Genomic DNA, 21,999 nt, shown 5'->3' with positions numbered 1-21,999 from the left:
CCTCTCAGAGAGCCCAGTGCCGGGTCCTGACAGCGAGGCCTGACACACACCCACAGGCACCCAGGACACCTGCTCCCAGCCCCACGTCCAGAAAGGAAAAGCCCCAACCTGGCCCTCCCCATTGGCTGGCTTGGGCAGCATCAGCCGAAGGGCAGCCCTGGGCATGTGGGTCCCAGGCAGAGGCCAGGGGACACCCAGCTCCGGCCAGGATCAGAAACACGCTGGCAGCCAGAGATAAATTATTCACATTGCAGTAAACTTCTTTTAAGGTCTCTGAGAGTTTCGATGGGATGTCATGTGCAAAAGCGACAGCTGTCCGGGGTCTGGCCCACAGGACCCTACCCGGTGCAGGCCATGTGCAGGCAGCTGGGGGCAGCCCCTGCCCATGCACCAGAGTTTCGGTCACAGCAGAGGGCCACCTGCACCGCTCACATGGGGAGGGTAAACTGGCAGGCCCTCCTGGCACCGTCAGGCAGAGTCCTGGTCCATGCTGCAGCCCAGGGCCTCAATGTCGTTGCTGATGTCCGAGATCATGCGGTCCCACTCGTCCCCCTCAGAGGGTGCCGACTGGTCGTCGCAGCTGCCTGCTGTCCTGTTCCCGTTAGAGGTGGAGGTGGAGCTCAGGGCCCGCCGGCAGCGGCCAAAGCTGTCAGTGATGATGCCACGGCCATCCTTCACGCCTATGGTCTCCAAAAAGTTCTCAAAGTGCTGGCTGTCCTTTTCGGGGATGAAGGGCCGCAGACCTAAGGATACACCACACGCGTGACTTCGTGCCGGCTAAGACATCCCGTCCTCCAGGCAGGCAGGCGCCCCACCACCCAAGGTCGCCACCCACCCCGGGAGGGCACAGGCGCCCCCCAACTAAAGGGGTGCTTCTCAAAAAGTCCTGTGGTAGAAAAGCTCCCTGCCCTTTGCCCCCGGGTGGGGACACCGGAGCCCTGGAACACCGTGTGCGATGGATGCCCTATGGGGCAGGTTTCTAAGTGGAGGAAACAAGAGGGGCAGAGGAAAGCTGACGGAGGTCCCTAGTGAAGCACCCCCATCTCTGGGGGGACCACCCACTTCCAGACAAGAGGTGCCTCCCATGCGACAACAAGACTGGGAAAACACTGTGACTTGGGGTCAGGGGCCTCAGAACCTCGGACAGCAGCGGATGAGGGTACAACCGGTGTCCTCAGGCTGTTAGGGGCGGAGCCCAAGATGCCCATCAAGCAGCCTGTTCTCTAGGGTCAGCGAGGGCAGGCACAGCCGCGTCGAGGGTCCGCCCTACCAACTGGCAGTGGCGTCTGGCCCCTCCGCCCAGCACACCCCACTCCCCACCACCTGCCCGCGCCGCCTGCCTGCAGAGCCCTTCTGCCCGCCCACCGGCTCACCCAGCAGCAGGAACTTGCGGCTGTCCCCGTAGAGCTGCCGCAGGCTGATGCAGAACTCGTGCACCGAGGCCCCGTCGCGGTACTCGTGCAGCAGGGCGGCAAACTGCTGGATCTCCTGCGACGACAGCTTGGTGCGCAGCTGCGGGGGCGGGCAATGGTGACGGGGGGCCCACGCTGTGCCCTCCACCCATGCCGCCTGGGTCCTTCCGTGTCTGGGGGCCCTCTGGGGGACACACATGCAGGCCCAGGGACCAGCCCTCGGCCGCCGGGGCAGCCCCATGCAAGCCTGACAGCAGACGCCCGGCAGCACGGCCTACCGTGAGCATGTAGTCCTGCAGCAGCTCAGCGGCCGTGGCACTCAGCTCGCTCTCGCTGGCGGCCTTGGCGTGGGGCACCGTTGGCATACAGAAGTTCAAGGGTGACACGCCGCCCGCGTGCACGCACTCGGGGAAGGAGCTGCAGGGACACGAGTGGGTGCGTGGCTCCCACTCTGCCCCATCCCTTTGACACCCTGAAGGGCCCAGCTGTTGCTGGGGACCAGGGTGGGTGACAGGAAGGGGCCTGCGGTGGAGAGGGGGCACGGTGGGGGGACAGAGGACCACGCAACCATGCAGGAGGGGACCTGGAAGGAGACAGCGCCTAGCAGGCTCTCACGGAGCAATGACATCACCAGTGTGACCCTGGGGACCCCACAGGGAGAGGAGGGGTGGGCCAGGTGCTCACAAGGTGCTGGCGTCCGTCTCGTAGGGCTCCTTCAGGTCCACCTTGGTAGAAGAGTCATCTACGGAAATGCAGAGCAGCCTCGGGTTAGGCAGGGGCGGTGGCAGTGCAGGGCCCGGCGCTCAGCAGGCCAGCGGAGCCTGGCGGGGGCGCCAATAGGCCTTCAAGGGCAGAGGCCGGGCCCTGGGGGTGCTTCTCCTGAGGGTTTGTGAGACACACACCTGCTGGTCTGGGCGGAGGGGCAGGGGTGGGGAGGGCTCCCCAGTGGCCAAGGACAAGAAAAGGCCTGTTTGTAAGTAGGGGGCCCCACCAGCAGAGTCCTAGCGCCTGTGTTGCTTTGTCTTCCCCGATCACCATGCCCAGTTCCAGGCGAGGAACTGAATCAGAGAGGTGGGTCATGTGCCTGCCCTGGGTCACATGGCTGGCAGGGTAGAAGCCACAGTTGGAGCTGCCAGCTGACCCCCAGCCTGGACCCAGACCAGCTCCACACATGGACGGATACTCCCCAAAGACAGACACCCTCAGACCAGCCAACGCCTGGTACACAGCCGCTCCTTAGGAAACACGGGACAGTGACCTAAGGACTGCGTGGCCCTGACCGTGAGGGACACAGAAGCACCGTTCCACGTGAGTGAGCTCAGACAGGCGGGTGACAGTGTGGGAATGTGACAGGAGACGGGAGGAAGAGAGATGCTACTGGCAGTAGGAGTGAGTGTGGTGGGCAGTCAGCGGCCCCCAAGGGCATCACGCCCACACCCGGGACCTGGGACCCTTACATGCCATGCAGTGGGGAAGGCAGTGGCTCCAAAGCTGACTTAACAGGGAGACTGTCCCGGGCTGTCTGATGGGCCCTCCACTGTGCAGACAGGGCAGAGATGTGAGGTCACACCCACAACCCTGCCACTGCGAAGACAGGGGAAACCCCAGACGCTGGAAAAGGCTGGAGCTGGGGGGACAAGCCCGGCAGCACCTGACCCTGGCCAGGGAGACCCGCTGGACTGGAAGCCCCAATGTGTCTGAGCTGCAAGGTTTGGGTGACCTGTGACACAGGTACAGGACAACTGACAGGGAAGAAATCAGCAGGGGATGCGAGGGCGTGAGTGTGTGCATGAGCGTGTGTGGTGTGCGTAAGCATGTGTGTGCATGAGCATGTGTGTGCGTGAGCGTGTGTGGTGTGCGTAAGCATGTGTGCATGAGCGTGTGTGTGCATGAGCGTGTGTGGTGTGTATGCATGTGCGGCATGTGAGCATGTGCGGCGTGTGAGCATGTGCGTGACAGGCCCGAGGCGGCCCTGGCTGTGTACATCGTGTGCTTGCTTCATGAAAGCTCCTCCCACTGCACATTTACGATCTGTGTACTTTTTAGTTAAAAAAACTTACTTGAAAAAAGACCCCATTGGAAATTTTAACACATAGGGCCAAACTGATCACACTGAAATTGAATGTTTACAGCTCAATAAACCACAGGCTACTCACTGGGGCAGCCACAGGCTGCTGGGCCTCAACCTCCCCACACACGAGAGGACAGACTGCCCACCTCGCCAACATCTCTGGGGACGTGTGCCGGGAGGCAGCAGGGGAGCCAACTCTGGGATGGGTCCCCTCAAAGAGCCCCGACCCACAAAGGGGAGTCTGCGGGCTTTATGCTCCTGGCTGACACGTGAGCCCTGGGGAGCGGGCAGGGCGGGCCATCCCTGCACAGAAAGGTGACAATGGGCTGCAGCTGCATGGTCCCCCATTTCCCTTCTGTGCATCTAACTTAAGAGCAGCCGTGAAACCTCAATGAACCATAAATTTGAAAAGCAGGTTTGGCTGAAGTGTGCTGTGTACGCGCAGCACCTGTGCAGCAGGGGGCAAAGGGAGCGCCCAAGTGCTGCCTATGGGGCTCCGTGTCCCCCCCACCCTGGCAGCCTTCGTCCTGGGAGGGGCCCCCACAGCCCACAAGCCTGGGCGGTCTGGAAGGGGGGCTCCCACAGCCACTCGCAGCCCCAGCGCCGGGAGCCTCTCCTGGCCTCAGTTCTGAAGTAGGTACCTGAGTCAGCCACAGGCGGTTCCAGGAAAAGTGCTCTGGCCCCCCAGTTATGCTCCTGAGCCCCCCCGGAAGCCCCCAGGCTGGCCTTCACCAAGCCTGTGGTCAATGTGAACAGTCTGGCAACCAAGGTGGTGGCTCCAACCCCCAGGACACCAGGGCGGTGGCAACGTCCCTGCCCCCGCGTGGCAGCAGCCCCCTCGCCGCCCGCCCTCACTCACCACTGTGGAGGGATAGGTGGTGGGTGGGTGTCGAGGCCCCATCAAATATGGCTCTGTCCAGGAAGTCGATGGTGGACTCCGTGTACACGATCTGGAAGACCTGCCCCAGCAGGGAGCACAGCTCCTCCGCGGCCACCTGCCGTGAGGACAGAGCTGCACCTGGCTGGGCGGCTCCCGGACCCAGCCCCGCGGGTGCCACGTGGGCACCAGGATGGGACGCTGCCTGCAGCTCCTCCCACTGCCCTGGCCGGCCAATCCCCTCGCCCGGCCCAGCCTCGGAAGGGGCGGAGCGTCCCCAACACTGCGCCTCACACGTGACCAGGAGGCTCACTGACCAGGATGGGGGCAATGTCTGGGGGGGTTTCTGCGGGGGGGACGGGCCAGGGAGGCGGCCCTCAAGGAGGAACTGCCCAGCTGGAAGGTAGGCCGAGCCGAGGAAGGATGCTGGTCAGAGGCCACCTAAGGCACTGCTGCTATGGTCTTACAGATGCGGAAACTAAACAGAAGAGCACCAAGATGCTCCCCAAGACTGGAGGCCCTCACGTGCCTAATTGGGGCCTCAACTTTAACTCACCGCTCCCAGGAATCTTCCCAGGGGCCACCGCTTGGGGTGCACGAGACGCCACCCCCATCGGCACAGGGGAGAGAGGGGCGAGGCCAGGGAACCGCCCAGCACCGCCCAAGGGCATCAGACTGAGTGGGGCCTGTGGGCCTGGCCAGCTGTGGGGGAAGGGCCTGCTCCCAGTTCCCAGCCCTGCTCACCTTGCTGTCTGTGGCCAGGATCACCAGGCAGCACGCCTCCACAGGCCCCACTCCGCTCTCCGACAGGGAGCCTGCGGTGAGGCCTCTGGAACTTTCCGCACACATACTCTGGCTGGGGGAGATGCCGGGGTCCTGGGCTGAGAAGTCAACACCACAGCAGGTTAGGGCATGTGGGGAGGTCAACAGCAGGCTCTGGGCCGCCCCTGCCTGGCTCAGGTGAGGACAACCGCGCACCCTCCACTGCCTCCTCTAAGGACAGGAACAGGTGAGCAAGCTCAGCGTCACACTGCCCACTGAGGCCATCAGCCTTCGTGACCTGGCGTCCTTGCAGAGACGTGGGAACCGCTGAGGCTGAGCGGCGGAATGGCTGATACACAGTTTCTATTGATCTACCCAAAGGTGTTCACAGGGTTCGTCAATATGTGATGGGCTGTGAACACGATCCTGACAGGAGATGGGGAAACTGAGGCATGCGTGTGCGTGTAGGGCCGTTCGAGGTGAGAGCCCCGCTGTGTCCCTCGGCCTGGGGGAGCTTCTGCAGGGGCATCAGCTCAGACACACCTTGGAGCGGGAACAGGATGAAGCCTGAGATTCCCAGGTGCCTGGGTGCCACCACAGGACAGGGAGCACCTGAAGCTCAGATGGGCCAGTGACAGCAGATCGGGGTAGTTCCCCGTGTGCAAGCTGAGCCCCACAAATCCCAGGGGACCCCAGAACTGCACTGTCCCACGGCGGCCACGGCCAGAGGCACTGAATGTGTGACATGTGACAAGTCCCAAATGACCCTAAGTGTAAACCACACACAGGGTCTCAGAGTCGGAACAAGAAGTGAGTTGATGTCTCATCAGTAACTAGGACGCAGATTATGCCGACCAGCTACGTCGGATCAGACAGTCATGTGAAATATGTTAGTAACACTCATCTCACTGGCTCTTTCTACTGTTTTTAACGTTGTTAGTGGCTCAAAAGCCACACAGAGTGAGAGGGTGCTATTTCCATGAGTCCACTGCCACCCTCAAGGCAGGGCAGCTGCAGTCGCAGGCGGCCCCCACGGGTCCTGCTGCGGACCCACGTCCGCTGTCCCCCGTGCACACAGAGACCCAGCTTCTGCCTCTGATGCAGAGGTCTCAACGCCGGGTCCTGGCTCGCGTCTCTGGGACTCTCTCCTGTGGGCTCCTTCTCACTCCTAGAAACCTGGTAGCCAAACTCTCAGACGCTGGGCACTGTCCTGCAGCACCAGGGACTGCGGGCCAGAGCCCACTTGACCAGCTGCAGGACCAGTCAGAAGCTACCCACCCACTTTAGTCCCTAAGGACGCCCCCAACCTGGGCCAGCTGGAGGAACCATCCAGTGGTGGGCACAGTGGCAGATGTGGTTATAGGCCAGTTCCTACAGCCAGCGGGCCCCACCATCTGCCAACTGGGTGACCTTTGCCGGTCCCTCCACCTCCAAACGCTGGCTAGACTGAGGCCCGACCACAGCATCCTGCTGCCTCAACCAGGCCGGGGCGCAGGACAACACCCAGTGTCCTGCAGGGGGCAGCACCAGACAAGCCACAGGCCCACAGGGCTCCCAGCAACAGTGGCCGGACTCGGCACTGTTCTGGGGACTCGGGGAGTGGAGGGCCGCTCCTCGGGCGCAGCAGCTAGCCCAGCGCTACAGACCCTGATCTCCTCAGCGTGGAGGTGTGCTGCCCCTGCCACGGCCCTGCTCCCCAAGCTGCGCACCTGTCTTCAGCACCACCAGGTGTGAGGCGTCGTCCCGCACGTAGGAGACGGCGGCAATGTCGTGGATGGGGACCCTGAGGATGGTGTCCTCCCCGTCCCTCCAGGCCAGCTTGACGTTGTAGGCAGACAGGCTGATCACAGCATCGTGCTCCTGGGTCAAGTGTCCGGGGAGCTGGTGGGCTCTCTGGAAGGGATGACACGGCGTCAGGCACATGTAGCCCGCCTGGCCTCGGCCTGACCGTGGTCACCACATGGGCTCCTCTGCCTTCACACTCAGACCGATGGCATGGGGTATGCCTAACTGAAAACGTGAAGTCTGAAAACAGCCCCAAACCAGTGGAGCACATCTGGGGAATAAAGCTCATGCTCAGACCCAGGAACTGTCTTTACGTCCAAGGGCACTCACAGCCTGAGGGTACTGGGTCATCCCACCGGCCACAAAGGCCCAGGGCAAAGCGCCAAGAGCTGCGGTCAGAGTGGGAGGGCCAGGGGGCGGGTTTGGGGGGTGTAGAGGCCAAAGGTCAGAGGTCAGGGTTGGGAAATGGAGAGGCTGAGGGTCAGAGTTTGGGAGGTGGAGAGGCCAAGGGTCAGAGGTCGGCTCAGCAGTGGGTTACCTTTGCACTGTCTATGAAATGCAGGATCTCGGTTCTACTGGAAGGGTTCAGGTATCCGGGGATGGACGTTAACTGACCTAAGTACTGAGAGAAAGAGAAGAGACAGAGTCTGTGAGGAGGGGACGGCCAGCCCTGCCCAGACCCACAGGAACACTGCCAGCCTCGCTCCCGCCCCCAGCCCGCGCTGCCTCGGTTGCAGCTCAAGCGAAGCCCCTGGGAAGTGCTCAGAGTCCTGGAGAAAGCGGTGCCGGCCGGGGGGAGCACACTGCGCTTGCTGCGGGGCTGCTTCGGTGCTGTCGGCAGTCCTGCAAGCTCCCTAACACAACCGCGTGCACCCAGCTGCAGAGTGCCAGGTGGCGGGATGGGACCACCAGCACAGAGGCGAAGGGACCTGTGGCCACGAGCACCTGACTCAGCTGAGCCTTCCTTTAGCGTGTGCGAGGTCTGAAAGTGGACACAGCACGTGTCGCTGGTGCTCATGCTGAGTCCCTACCACTGACACAGGTTTCTGTGAGGGTGTCATGGTTACTGATCCCTTCCCAGACAGACCTCCTGCACGCAACCCTTCCCAGTCTTTCACCGACTCACGTATTTAGGATCACTGTTACAAAGCGGTGACGCTGGACTTCCAACCACAGCTTGACATGTTAAAGAGCTTGGAAGTCGTCATCCGGTGATCACAAGAAAAAAGCTGAACAAACTGATAAACCAACAACTCTTTGATCCATCAGAGAGCGAGATGGTAAAGTGAACGCTGTCCCTGAGACTGAGAGTGACAGGGACCCAAGTGCTGGAGCCGGTCATCCACAGGCGTCAGACGACAGCCACAGGGCCAGTCGCACGGGCAACAAAAAAAGACAAACTGGCCTTCGTGAAAATCTAAAAATTTTGTACATCAAGAGACCCTATCCACACAGTAAAAAAGCAACCTACACACTGGGAGAAAGTAACTGCAAGTTATATAACTGATCAGGGGTTAGTACCCCAAACGTACAGAGAACTAGAACGCAGCCTCAGAGGGATGACCGTGATGGATGGGAGAAACCAAGGGGACATTTGACTGCCGGTCACATCAGCTCAGCCGGCCCACGTACCAGTGAAGATGACACAGCAGCCGGTCTCGGCGAGCTCACCACTTCAGCTTAAGCAGTGGAACGTGCTTCCAGAAACAACTGCCATCATGTTCACAATGAGCCCAGGTGAGCCTCCCTGCAACATCTGCCTTGACAGACAAGCGTCCCGGGCAGAACCTGCGCCCTGCTGGGAGGGGCGCACCAGGTGGGCACGCTTGAGAAGCTCCAGCCTCACGTTCTTGCCAACAGCCTGGCCTGCGGCCGTGGCCCAGCTGCCGGTCAGAAGACAGAGGACGCCCCTCGTCCCAGCCCCGGCTTTCCGTTCTCCCGGACCCCTCGCTCGCTCCTGTCTGGGCCAGACCCCAGCCCCCGGGTTCCAATCTGCGTCCTCCGCCTTGTGATGCCCTCCGGCTTCCTCAGGATGCGCTCTGGGCTCACGGCTTAGAGGCTGCCTTTCCGTTCGCTGTGCGCGATGCTGGTCTGAGCGCCGTGGCCCTGGGTGAACTCTGCGACCCACCTTTTTCCCCATTCTTCCTTCTCCTGAATTGGGTGCTGACCTACCGGATCGATCCGGTAATTTTCTTGTTGCTCTCTTGCATCTTTTCTTTACTAATTTTCTATCTCTTTGTCTTTTGGTTTTTCTTTCTGGGTGATTTTCTTGACTTTACCTTTCGACCCCTCTAATGAACTTTTTAATTACATTTATTGGGGTGACACTGGTTAATAAATTTGTTTCAGGTGTACAGTTCTACAGTAAGTCATCTGTGTACTGCACGCACTATGTGCTCTCCACCTTCCGTCCATGGATTTACCCTCTTCACCCTCCCTCTAACGAGCAAAGATGTATAGTTAATACTCTAAATTCCAAAGCCTGCTGTCTCCACCTGTGCTTTATTTTAAAGGAGATCTTATTTCATGCCTCAGTGTTTCCTCTTATCTTTCTGAGAATATTATCCTTGTTTTTGTTTTTCCCATATTTTCCACATTGTTGCTGTTTCATTCACATTTACTTCCTGAGTTTGCTTGGGCTCTGCCTTCACATTTTCTCCAAATGCACCAGCCCCCGGGCGGCCGCGACAGGGCCTTGCGCACAGACCACCGACCATCCCGTTCTCAGCACGGAGGCAGCACTTCCACAGCAGCACGGCTCCTAGGAAGCGCCCTGTCCTGCAGGGGGCCCCCGGCGGCAAGCTTCCTGGAAACCTGGCGGGGACGAGGCGGCTCTCACCAGCCACATGCAGGCTTTCACTCTGAGCCTCCCAACCATCCTTGGTGCCAGGTGTGCCCACGTCTGCTCCAGGACACCTGCCAGGTGCCCTCTCATGATGGCCAGGTAAGAGTGGAACCCGGCGGGACACACAGCGCCCCATGCACCCGACCGGCTCCGCCTGCTCAGCAGACCTGCATCGGCACCCTGGGCAGGGTCCCGGCCTCACCGCTCACTGGGTCCCCTTTGCATTCTCTCTGGCCTCATGACTCTGTACCTTCCTATTCACTTATTTTCACTGTCGTGAGTTTGGGCGAGAGACTATCCAAGTGTGCCCTGGGCACAGGCTGGACAGCATTTAGGAGACCCACACACACGGGGCAGCTCTAAGGCCAACCAAGGAATCAAAACGCATGCTCCAGCCTTTGGGAAGGTGGCGAGGCAGGGGCAGTGCCCCGTTATCAGACACCATGGCGGGGCAGGCGGCAGTGGGCAGGGCAGGCGGCAGGCCCTTACCTTCACCTCCTTCTCGATGTAGTCGCTCAGCAGTCGGTCGGGCTCCACGCGCTCAGGCACGGACAGCACCACAGTGTGCAGCGGACGCCGCTCTGTCACCTTCTCATGGGCTTTCTTATCTCTGCTCTTTTCACCTTTCAGGAACACTCGTTTAAACGGCGACACGATTCCAGGCTGCAGGCAGAAACGGCAATGGATGCAACTGTTGCTCACGCAGGCTTCGTGTCCACCCACGGCTAACACGCAGAAGTGGCCACAACCACCATGTCCCCATGCAAACGGGTGCTGGCCGTGCCGGGCTGCGGAGGAAAGCACTAGACACCCAGGCCGGTGCCGGATTCCTCGGGCCAGCTGGCACCAGCTGGGGGGCTGAGCCTTCACGTGTTCACAGACACTTGGAAGGTCAAGGGCCAGTTCTCAGCGAGAGGAAGAAGGCAGAAAGGGGGAGGCTGCCCCAGACAACAAAACGCAGCATCATCTGACCTTCCTGCTCCACTGGTCACTTCACCCCAGGATCTGAGGGTGAGGCAGGTGTGGCTAGGGCTGTGGTGCCAGCAGCCCATGGCAGGAGTCCCCTGCCTTCCCTCATGTAGGAACACAGCACGTGCTCCCTCTGCCCGGCCCTCGGGGCTCCGTGCTCCGGGACCAGTGCTTGGGCACCTCACACCCTGGTCAGCATCTAGAGGGGCCTGGGGGCTAATCCTATAATCAAAGTAAATGTCAAAGCAAGAGTGGGAGGTGGAAGAGGGGAAGCCCGCCAGTGCGCCCAGGAGGGGGCCTGGCTGTCTCCCCTGTGACTGCAGGAAGCCCTGGAGTACCCCTTCCTTGCCCCGCAGTACCCGGCCGGGGCAGAAGTAAAAGCTGGTTAATCTGTTTGGGGCCTATGTAGGCCAGACATCGGGGAGGCCTGCAGGTGCGTGAGACACAGTCCCCACCCTCGGTCGTCAGTCACACAGGGAACATAGCCCAAAGCAGGTGGACAGGAGCTACATCCACAGCGAGGCCGCTGGCCCAGCGCCTCCACGGTGAGCTTCAGACCAAGTGGCCTGTTTGTAAAGGTGCCGCCTGGGCGACAAGGCCGACAGTGAGGAATCGGCTGCCGCAGGCGTGTGGGGCGTGGGGAGCCGCCCCTGCCACTGGCCGCGCATGACCCCAGCCGAGTACCGACTCCGCTTTTCCAGAAACATAGAGCAAGGCGGCACCTCAGGGTTTGGGGCTGGTGTTGCTTTTGCGCATGAAATGTAAAGGGAAGTTCTGGATGAAGAACAGGAACCACCAGGGACATTCTGACACCAGGGCTGCAGTAACTGACAGTGGATGGCTTAACCCACTGGAGGTCTCCCGATCGCCGGTCCTGAGGGCACTGTTAGGCTTGCAATCATTCACCCATCACACAGCAAGACTTTTCCTGAGTACCCAGGTGCATCATCACCAAAATGACCTTAGGGCCTCTGACCCCAAAAGACAGAAGCACCAGCTCAGCCCCAGGAGCGTGACGCTTCGCAATGGAGCCCAGCCAACCGAGAGAGGCCTTTCTCAGGAGCTGCAGAGGCCCCAGGCCTTCCACAGACCAAGCCCCACCGCATACACTGCCCTGGGCCGGGGGCTCCTCCTGGGTCACGGACGCGGTTTCTCCTGGCCTTTCCCCCGACTCATGTTCCAACCTGGATCTTGGGTCCTAAGTGACCACAAGTCCACATGCAGACTGCTCTTCCCGGCAGCTGTGACACCTGTGGCCTCTTATTCCTTGAGTTCAGACAGCCTATAAACAGCTCCACACCTGGCCACTGTCTGCCCAGAGCCCCGGTTCTCAGACCCGGAAGCCAGCAGAAATCCCCCCCATTTCCCAAACCAGGGGCCACGAGGCCGGGTTGTCTGGGCTCACAACGCCCCTGGGGGAACCACATGATCGTTCTAGCCGGCTCTCCGCACGCCAGCTCACACCCACCTCGTCCTCCATGGACCGGCCTTTGGGAAGACTGTCAGGGGAGGGACTTCCGTGGAGAAGCTCTGCTTCCTCCACGCCTCTGGCGACAGTCAGTGCATTCGCTTGCTCGTTCTGATCTTGTTGAAAAACATGGTCAGATGTGAGCCCTCCCTCTGAAAAGAGCAGTGAAAGAACCGGAAGAACAGAAACCACAGCTTCCACCCCCACCCACCGGAGCTGCTCGCTCACTGGAGCCCTGAGAAGAGATGAGGTGGCCGCACCCACAGCTGGCAAGGGAGCCAGCGTGTACCCCTCATCCAAGGGCCAGCATTGCCTTCCAAAGCCGCCGGTGTCTTCTCCCAGGAACTGGTCCCATCTTGGGCCTGTCATTTCCGCCCAGGTCCCAGGCCCTTATTCTAGTCTTTTTTTTTTTTTTAAGATTTTTTATTGGGGAATTGGGGGAGGGTAACGGCTCTGGGGAATCGGGGAAGGGGAACAGACAAGCTGCTGTCCTTTTGTTCTTCAGTCCAGTTGTGGAGGACGTTGCTTCACTGGCCCATGTTGGTATTATCATTGCGCTCTTCCCGGCTGAGGCAGTCACTAGCTGGCCATTGGACAGCTGCTCATGGCAGCTCACACCCGCTGCGGGCCAGCCCCACTGCAGCCTACGTCTCGCCGGAGACTCACGGCAGCCCAGCTCCAGGTTGAGCTGTTGTTCACCATCTTAGCTGTAGGGGGTGCAGCATCACTGCCCTCATGTGAGATCCGAACCGGGGCCCTGCTGCTCGGAGCTGGCATCCCAAGTTAGCTCTTAATCAACGCGCCACTCGGCCCCCCCCCTGTTCTATTCTTAGTAATTATAAATGGGACGTTTACCTTTTATGTGGTAAGTTGCACATATTTTTCTGGATCTATTGTCCTTTCACTTTGCTTGTGCTGATGTTACTCAGGCCTTTGGTCACTACACTCACCGCTTCTGGATTTTGAGAAATAGGTAAGAAAGCATCCTCATCTCCCAGGCCACTGAAGAATCACCCACCTTTCTTTCTGCCTGGTACTTTTATGGCTGGTTTGCTTTTATCTAAGTCTCTGAACAGTCTGTTGTGCATCCTGGTGCACAACAGGAAGGGCAGACCTACTGTGTTCCTTTCCACACGCCTGCCCAGGTGCCACGGCCGGCACTAATCACGTGCCCACTACACTGGGGTGCCCCTTTCCTGCCACTCGGTCTCCCTGGGCAGTGCTTTCTGCACTGTCTCCTGCTCCTGCTCACGGGCCAGCCCACAGCACCCCGGGTCTGCACCGCTCCCTCCTGCTCTTCTTTGTTGGAGATTTTCTGGCTTTTCTGGCTTGTTTGTAACACAAGTGAGCTTTCGGGCAAGGGGCCTCGTCCCGAAAAAAGCCGGATGGTATTTTTATTGGGATCACATTATACATTAACTCAGGGAGACAGACAGTCACGATGCCAAGCCAGGCAGACACAAGGTAGCTTTCTATTTCCAGTCTGTGTGTTTTCAGGAGTTTCTCTCAGAGAAACACCTACAGGAAGCAGGCCCTCCACTCCCATGCTGCTGGCCTGGCAGGGCTTTGCCCACCAGATGGGACACACCACACAGACGGTAAAGCCCGCCTTGCCTGAGGTTCACAGACCCTGGGACAGACGTGACAACCTGTCCGTGCGTGGAATCTTCATGACAACAGCTCACTGCGCACCCACAGCCCCTTCTAACAGCACTTGGGTCTCTCACCTTCACGGCACCACGACCCCCTCACGAGACAGTGAAGGAGGTTCAGGAGGGCAGCGACGTCTCCCCAGGAAGCATTGTGCCCAGTGGGCACTTAGCAAGTATTTGAAATAAACGATACCAAGGAAATAAGGCTGTGCAGGCAAACACAGGAAAGTGACCTGAAAAGCTCTAATAATAGTTGTTTTTGGTGGGTAGGATCTTTTTTTCATTATTTTTCCATGAATATATTTTGCTATTTTTTCTGAGATGTAAATGTATTTGGTTGTGATGGCCCCAATGAGGTGAGGTTGTACCCAGGAAACACATACTGAAAATAAAGGGTGCTGGGACGCCACATCTGCAACTTATTCTTAAATAGTTCAGAAAGGTTAACAATTGGGGGGAGTGGGTAGGAGGTACATGGGTGCTCTGTGTACTATTTCTGCAACTTTTATGTAAATTTAAAATTATTTCAATAGAAAAAGGTGAAAGTCGAGTGTTTAAAGCAAAAATAATATAATGTTGGATTTACAACATGTGTAGAAATAAAACATGTCAAAGTGACAGCAGGAAGTATAAACGGAACGATACTGCTGAAAGGTTCTTACATGAGACAAGAAATGGTACAGCTTTAATTTATCGCAGCCTGTGACTAGTTACGAATACATACTGTAATCCTAGAGGGGACACGGAAAAGAGCAGTTAGCAACACAATGGAACAGAAAACACCCAACCCATGAGAAGACAGAAAAGGAGGAACAAAGCACAGAGGGAAATAGAAAACAAACAGCAAAATGGTGGACAAACACAGCCATTTCAATTATTATACTAAATGTAAATGGCAGAAGCTGTCAGACTAGATAAAAAGTGAGATAGAGCCACTACATAAGCAATATGCTGTTTATAAAGATGCAGTTTAGACACAAAGCTATAGGAATTTTGAAACTCACGCCATGCAAACAAGCAGAGTAAGAAAGCTGGGGTGGCTATGTTAGTATCAGGCAGAGTAGATCTCAAAACAAGGAATATTATCAAAGTAATGATGGTCGTTTCATAATAAAAGAGTCATTTCAACAAGATGTAAGGATCCTAAATGTATATGGACTTAAGAACAGAGCTCTGAAAATACATGAAGCCAAAACTGACAGAACTATAGGGAGAAACAAAAAATCCACAACCAAAGCTGGAGGCTTTCACAGTCCCTCTTGGTAGCTGGTGGGACTGGCAGACAGAACACGTCGGAACAGCTGGGAGCTAAACGTACAGTCACCACATAACTCGGCAATTCCATTAGTAGGCGTTCACCCAAGAGAAATGGCAAAGGGTGTCCATAAATGCTCATAGCAGCTTTTCCTAATAAGACAAACCTGGAAAGAACCCAGCTGTCTGACCAGGGGATTGGACAGAGCGGCTGCGGGAGACACACGGACGACCACCACTCAGCAACTGGCACAGCGTGCACCCCGACGGGACGACAAAGCACAATGCTGACCAAGGGCCCTAGCCACACTATGCGGGTGTGGGGCCCCAGGACAGACCAAGCGACTCCAGACGGAACTAAGCTACAGCAGGAGCCATCAGAACTGCGCCCTACGAGGCAGAGGGGTGAGGGTGAAGTTCTATGGCTCGGCAGAGGTTTAGATCACATAGATGTCTGCTTTTGTCAAATTCAGCTGGTGTTCGTTTAAGATGGGTACATTTCGTGCATACAGATTTAACAGAAAATTGTGAACAGGTATTGAACTCTAGTTAATGACACACATGATGTCTGCAACTTACTTTGAAAGGCCTCAGAAAAATGAGACAGGTTGAGGGATGAAAAGATGGGTAGATATGGGACACAGCAAGTATAGTAAACATTCTAGGAAACCTGGAACCTAGGTGATGGGTGTATGTGTGTTCGCTATAAAATTCTTTCAACTTCAGTGTATTCAAATTTTTCAAAATGCTTGGTGGGGGCTGGAAAAACCAGGCATGGCTGTATACTCCTCTTCTGAGGACGGGGGTGAAGGCTCAACATGAGGGTACCGGACCTCAGAACAGAGCCTGACTGGGTCCGACATCAGGTGTCCACAGCAGGTCGGCTTCAGCTCCTCGGTGTGTCTCCGAGCATATTAAGATATATTTCGAGTGACACGTCCACTGGCAGTAATGACAGTGAGACCTGGGACAGTTCCTGACAGGTGACGTGAAGGTTGACATACCTGACAGGTCTGTGCAAGTCATTAAATTAACAAACCATCAGAACACTGTAAACCACACCCAACTGCAGTTAATGGTCAGGACACTCAGGACACATATTAGGCTTTTGGAAAACAGTGGCATGGAATTCCCAACTATGGAATGGATAATAAAGGCTCAACTAAATATAAGTTTCTCTTTTTCTTTGAGTCACAAGTAACAACACAGGTAACACAGCAAGAGCGAGTGACACCCACACCGGGTTTCCCTGAAGGTCACACTGCCGGTTTTCACACACTTTCAGAATTCAACTGTTCTTCCTGCCCCCGGGTTACGAGACACACGCCGCAGTTCACCATGCTGAGCCGTGAACAAAAGCCCAAATCCCAACTTCCCACTTATTAGAGAGGGTTGTTTTCACCACACACATCCAATGCCTGCGATCAAATGCCCTAGTTCTTAACACAATCCCACAAACCACTGCGCTCAGGCACACTTAGGGGAGAACTGTCACATTTTTGGCACTAGCATGGTGCTGAGGGAAAAACCTCCTTTTTATTTCTACTAAGCTGACACATCCACGTCTCACCTCCCTCACTCTGCGGCCATGAAACCTGAGCAGTGCACTTGAGGAACAGCAGCTGTTCCCGGGTTGGTTGGAGGGATGAACCTCAGGGCTCCAGGAAGGAACCGTTGTGCTCAGGCAGGGCCGCCGAGCCACACGACCAGCTTTGGACATGACAGAGCGCAGTGCAGGAGGCCCGCCACTCTGAGCAGCCCGCTCACCTGCCGGTGTCTCGGACCACGGTGGGGCCTGGTCCTCCCTCACCTCTAGCCTAGGTGGAGCCCAGGTCCCAGCACGCACACGGTCCCAGCCCAGGACCACCACGCTAGACTCCGGCCACAGCAGCCTGCCGGCCTGGGCTTGCTTCAGAATAACCTGCTGCCCCAGACCAGGGACAGAGGATCACAGACGGCAGCTCAAGCAGCAGACTCGCCTCCCCTCCCAGGGCTGGAGGCTGCTCGGCCTGCAGGAGTCTCTCCTGGGTACAAAGCCTGTGTCTTCTCCCTGTGTCCTCACTGTGTCCTCACAGGCCTGTCCCTCTGCCTGCCCACCCCTGGGGTCTCTTTGTCCAAGTTTCCTCTTCTTACCTGGATGTCAGTCCTATGGGATGGGAGCTGTCCTAGTGACCTCATTTAACCTTAATCACCTCGCTCAAGCCCCACCTCCACACACAGACCCACTGTGCGGTACCGGTGCTGAGAGTAGGGCTTCAACAAGGGAACTGGGGGTACGCGGCTAGCAGGGGGGCACGACTGTGCCTAACGTGGGGGCATGGGCGACATCGCAGGATTTTCTCTACACTTGGGCTTGAAGTCTTCAAAACAGAAAGGTTCCTTCTGCACTCTTATTGAAGCACGCTTCCTAACGGTCCCCCTCACCTGTCCTCTGGGCTTCGCTGCAGGCCCTGCAGCCTCTGAGCTCACTGTGTCCCCAGCACATGTGCCAGCACACTGCCAATGAGCAGTCCTCAGAAGAAATGAAAACCCCTAGCGGCTCCAACTGCAGGCAGGGCCCAAACCAGACGCCCCTGCGGCCCTCCCAGCACTAAGCCTCACCCCACCTCCCCTGCCCCTGAAGGTCACCGCGTCCCGTGTGGAACTGGCAGGTGCCCCCGTCTGACACGCTAGCACTGGTCCTCATTTTAACGCCGCATGAGCAGCTCACCCTCCAACGAAATGCACTGTCCTCAGCCACCTCCCCACTGTCCTCAGCATGTCATCAGCACTCACGTCAGTAACAGGACGATTTCACACCGCTGAGGAAAATGACAGCACTTGCCGCTGGCTCTTGGCTCACCGAGTGGTGATGAGCGCCACTGCTGACAGAAATGAAGAGGGGACCAAATCTGTCGGCTACGAAGTCACTTGTCCCTGAGCTCATAGTGCAGAGCGCTGAGCGGGCCCCTCCACAGCAACCCCCTCCCCCCCAAATGATGCTCCGAGCAGTAACAGAAGCACTGTAAGGTTCTGATGTGCTTTCTAAATCTCAACTGTGACAGTCCTTGGGTCACAGGATCTAACTGAGGGATCAGACGGCTCCTTATGTTGAAAATGAATGAACACAGAGTACTATGTAAATGGTGACTCCCCAACCAGACAGTAACGAGTGTGACGTCTGCTAGTCTCTCTGGACCGTCCACTGGCCACCTGACCTACAGTCTTCATCCAGCACCTCCCTGCCCTTCTGGCAGCCTCGTCCTGGGCCTCCATGCTGCCACCCAAGAATCACCGGGCCGACTATCCGAAAGCGAAGATAAAACAAGGTACAGGCTCACATTCACTCTGTTAATCCACGTTACAGCTGTGCCACCTATAGGATCAATTTAGTTATAAAAGCAACTTAGTAGGTCATGACCCACTCTTTGTAATCAAAAAACAAAACGGAATTTAAAAAAATTGGATGGCATTGCTTGTAGGAAGTACCGTCTCTTTATACTTTCATTTCTGCTATACAAATGTTTATACACGCATGCGTGTACACACCAAGAAGGCATGGCTGCCTGACAGCTGGAGTTACAGACGTTTAAATGGCACCGGTCGAGCTCAAGCTCCCAGCCCCTCGGACACTAGCTGAGGGGTGATTTGGCAGTTACAGGAGCTGATAAGCCGGGCCCATACATAACCTCTGGATCTTTTCTCCTCACCTTTTAAGTAGAAACTCAAAAATTCACAAAAGTAGACAGAACAATGAATAATGAATACCCACTGCCAAAACATTCAGCTATCACCCCCCTTTCTTTTTCTAGTTTAAGTAACACCAATCTCAGAAATTATGTAATTTCACCTACAAAAATCTCAGCATGTGTGTCTATCCGATAAAACTTGACAAAATATAACACAACTATTAAAGCAAACGAAATTAGTAATAATTCCTCATATTTAGTATCCAGTCCTACATTTCCAGGGTAGCTTATCACCTTTTTTTAAATTTGAACAATGTAAATAAAGTAGATCAATATAAAAAGTTAATGTGTTTAGGCTGAAATCACGGCCCCCAGTGATGCGACCTACAGCCTGACAGCAGCAGAAGCAGCAGGTCAGAGACCGAGCGGGGTTGAGGCCCAGTGGTGACTTCCCATGGTGGTGACTTCCCACGGTGGTGGCTTCCCATGGGCTGCAAGCCTCGCCTGTGTCAAATGTTTTTATAAAACTGCACATAAGCCAACGCAGATGTACAATGAAGTTTCTTACAAAAAGGCGTTACATCCTGTTGGTGTCACAACACATGGAACTCAGGTCCGTTTTGTCAGGAGGCAGCCTTATTCTCCAAACCCCAAGTCAGGATTTGTGGACTGAAAGGTACTAGCTGCTCTGGGGACATCTGTGTGGGAGAGTGGCCCCCAGCAGGCCCATGCCTGTAGCACCCAGCAAACGTCTCTGTTCACATGCTCACCCCCAGACATACCAGCACCTGCCCACCTCCCGCCGATTCCTCCTGCATCCCATCTCCCAGCCCCTTCCACGGGGCACGACAGGCTCCAGTCACCCTCATCCTACATGCCAGGGTAGCCTGAGAAAGCACAGGACCACACCTGGGGCCACTGTACATGAAAGCCACTCTGATCTACTGGTTCTCTGGAAGCTCGCAGGCTCCTGTCCTAAGGTATTAGGCCACGTTAGAACCAGCCTGAGTAACTACTTGATGAGCACCCAGTCAAATGTCTTAAGACCCAACGAGGCCACCCATCCACATTTTCAAAGGTTTAAAACTGCATTTTGGGAAGATCATTTAAATGCCCAAGCCTATGCTTCCATAAAACGATTAAGTCTTTACCCCTGCGGTTTTAGCTTGAACTTGTGTATACGGTTTAAAATAGGGTCTCTGGCTAGTCTACCACAATGGGGGCAACTTAAGCACCAAATTTCACGAGCTGAAGGGGACCTCACACCGAACGGGAAAGCAGAGCAGGACGGTGCCCCAGGCTTCGGGCTGGCCAAGCAGCAGGTCCCGTGAGCTAAGCTGTGGACTGGGCAGGAATCCACCACCCAGGGTGTGCGCCGGGCCTGTGGGAAAACGAGCTAGGGCAGTGGCAGAATACAGAGAAAACAGAGAGCTCCCCACTTAAGCAACTATGCATCCTCTAATAGAACCAATAAAATTCATCAATAACCTTCTCTATGCGGAAATCTTTCCACTGTCCCCAACTCCAAAATTCTCGAGTTTTACTGGCTTTTCACTTCTATTCCAAAGCTCAGGAGTGCTTACTACTTCTATCTCTCAACACTGCAGGATGTTTTAATGTTTCTACCAAAGTTGGTAGAAGGTTCTAGAAGAAATTCAGTCCATCCCATCCTTCCCTGTCACTGACAGGTTAGCACCCACTTGAAAGGGGTGGGTGCTAACCTGTCAGTGACTCTCCTTAGCAGGTAGGAAGAGAGTTTGGCCTAACTGTGCAAGATGCTGTGTGGCCAGAACTGAGCTAGCTGTGACAGAACGCCGGCGGCCAGGAGCGCTGGGGACAGGCCATGTATGGGCCTGGCCTATCTGGCTGTCTGACACAGGGAAAGAGGGAACTGACTGGATTTCTTCTGGAGCCTTCTACCACCTTTGGTACGAACCTTAAACTCAGCTCTCCCCCTCTACCGTGGGCAGCATCCTTCTGTGGACTAAGGCTTGCAGGCTGAATCACTCCCCTGGGCTGTTTTCCAAACTTAAACCATCTTTGTGGGTATCTGCAACTGCTACTGCACTAAAGTTAGACACGTGTGCTCATGACATAGAACAACGAGTGAAGAAAATGAGAGAGAAGCAGCACCGTGCAGCACCCTGAACACCACCTGGCTACACTGGGTGTCATGCCCCTTTTTAAAGTGGGGTGCCTTGTAAAACAGGGTGATGAATAACTCAACCGAAGGATACAACTGGCTCTGAAGAGCAGAGGGTAGGAAAGTCACAGGACTTACAAAGGTCTGTTTTAAACTCAAACATGAAAGTGCACACACACACGTTTATTAAAATGAAAATGATAGGTAAGACACTTACGCAGGTTATGAAGCCTGTATCTGAAAAATATACATTTCTTGAAACCCATTTTTCGTTTTAATGGTAACTTATCCCACGTGGTATTTCAGTCTCAACATGTTGAGCTTCTTTATCAACTACTCTAGCCCGTAATTAAAGCCACATTTTAAAAACTACATAAACTAAGGAGCCTCTTGAACTATGTCCGAAATCCAACTGCCAAAAGTAACGTCACTGAGATCCCTTGGATGGCATGAGGGAGAGCAAAACCCAAGCCGGGACTCCCGGGCTGTGCAGGGGCCGTACCGTGGGCAGCGTCTGGTTTTACTTCATATCAAAAGTCTGAAGTCACTAAGCAGCAAATGCTCCCACGTTGAGCTCGCACCCATTGTCTCTAAGAGCCCATGCCTGGAGGACTTTTCCGCCCCTAAGCAGGGCCAGCTCCTCGGCAGCCCCGGCCGCTGCCCCCGGAGCAGGCCAAGCGGAGAGCCCGGGTTTGGGGGAGTTACTGGCCGGAAGGGGCGGAAAGGCGTGGCTGCTTCCTCCCGCGCCGGCCGGCCGGCAGAGGACCACCTAGCCGCATTGTCCGGGGCGCGCCTCCTACCCATCCGCGGAGACCCGGCCCGGCCGGCCCGCCACGCGCACCTCCAGCGTGTGCGCCCGGACCTCCCTCCCCGGGCCTCCCCGCGCCCCGCGCCGGCACACTGAGGGGCTGCCGGCGGGAGCCGCCCCTGTGCCCCCGCGCCCCGGCCCCTCCGCCCTCCGCCGCCTCGCTCCGGGGTCCAGCCCGCCCCCCGCCCGGCCCTCGGGAGGACGCACCTTCTTGCCCTTCTTGCCCTCCTCCTCCATGTCGCCGCGAGCGGTCCCCGCGGCCCGGCCCGCCCCGGGAGCCCCGCG

The 21,999-nt window shown here is 56.5% G+C and overlaps 1 protein-coding gene across 2 annotated transcripts; it reads right to left on the bottom strand.

The window, feature by feature from the left end:
* Positions 1 to 235: 235 nt before the first annotated feature.
* Positions 236 to 21,993, bottom strand: CCM2 (CCM2 scaffold protein). Of its 2 annotated transcripts, none has more exons than XM_019626611.1 (10): positions 21,922 to 21,993; positions 10,242 to 10,415; positions 7,446 to 7,529; positions 6,832 to 7,015; positions 5,105 to 5,241; positions 4,343 to 4,478; positions 2,097 to 2,154; positions 1,691 to 1,829; positions 1,374 to 1,512; positions 236 to 743 (listed from the first exon to the last, which is right to left on the bottom strand). In XM_019626611.1, the coding sequence occupies exons 1-10, from the start codon at positions 21,949 to 21,951 to the stop codon at positions 469 to 471; spliced, it is 1,356 nt and encodes a 451-aa protein (XP_019482156.1). In that variant the 5' UTR covers positions 21,952 to 21,993; the 3' UTR covers positions 236 to 468. The 2 variants fall into 2 exon arrangements, with proteins under 2 accessions (XP_019482156.1, XP_019482155.1); XM_019626610.1 differs by lacking the exon at positions 21,922 to 21,993 and adding an exon at positions 12,190 to 12,335.
* Between the last annotated feature and the right edge of the window lie 6 nt (positions 21,994 to 21,999).

Source organism: Hipposideros armiger, unplaced genomic scaffold, assembly GCF_001890085.2.
Source record: "Hipposideros armiger isolate ML-2016 unplaced genomic scaffold, ASM189008v1 scaffold_685, whole genome shotgun sequence".
NCBI classification, from domain to species: Eukaryota; Metazoa; Chordata; class Mammalia; order Chiroptera; family Hipposideridae; genus Hipposideros; species Hipposideros armiger.
Note: the sequence above shows the minus strand (reverse complement) of the source record. Positions and strands in the feature narration are given on the sequence as shown.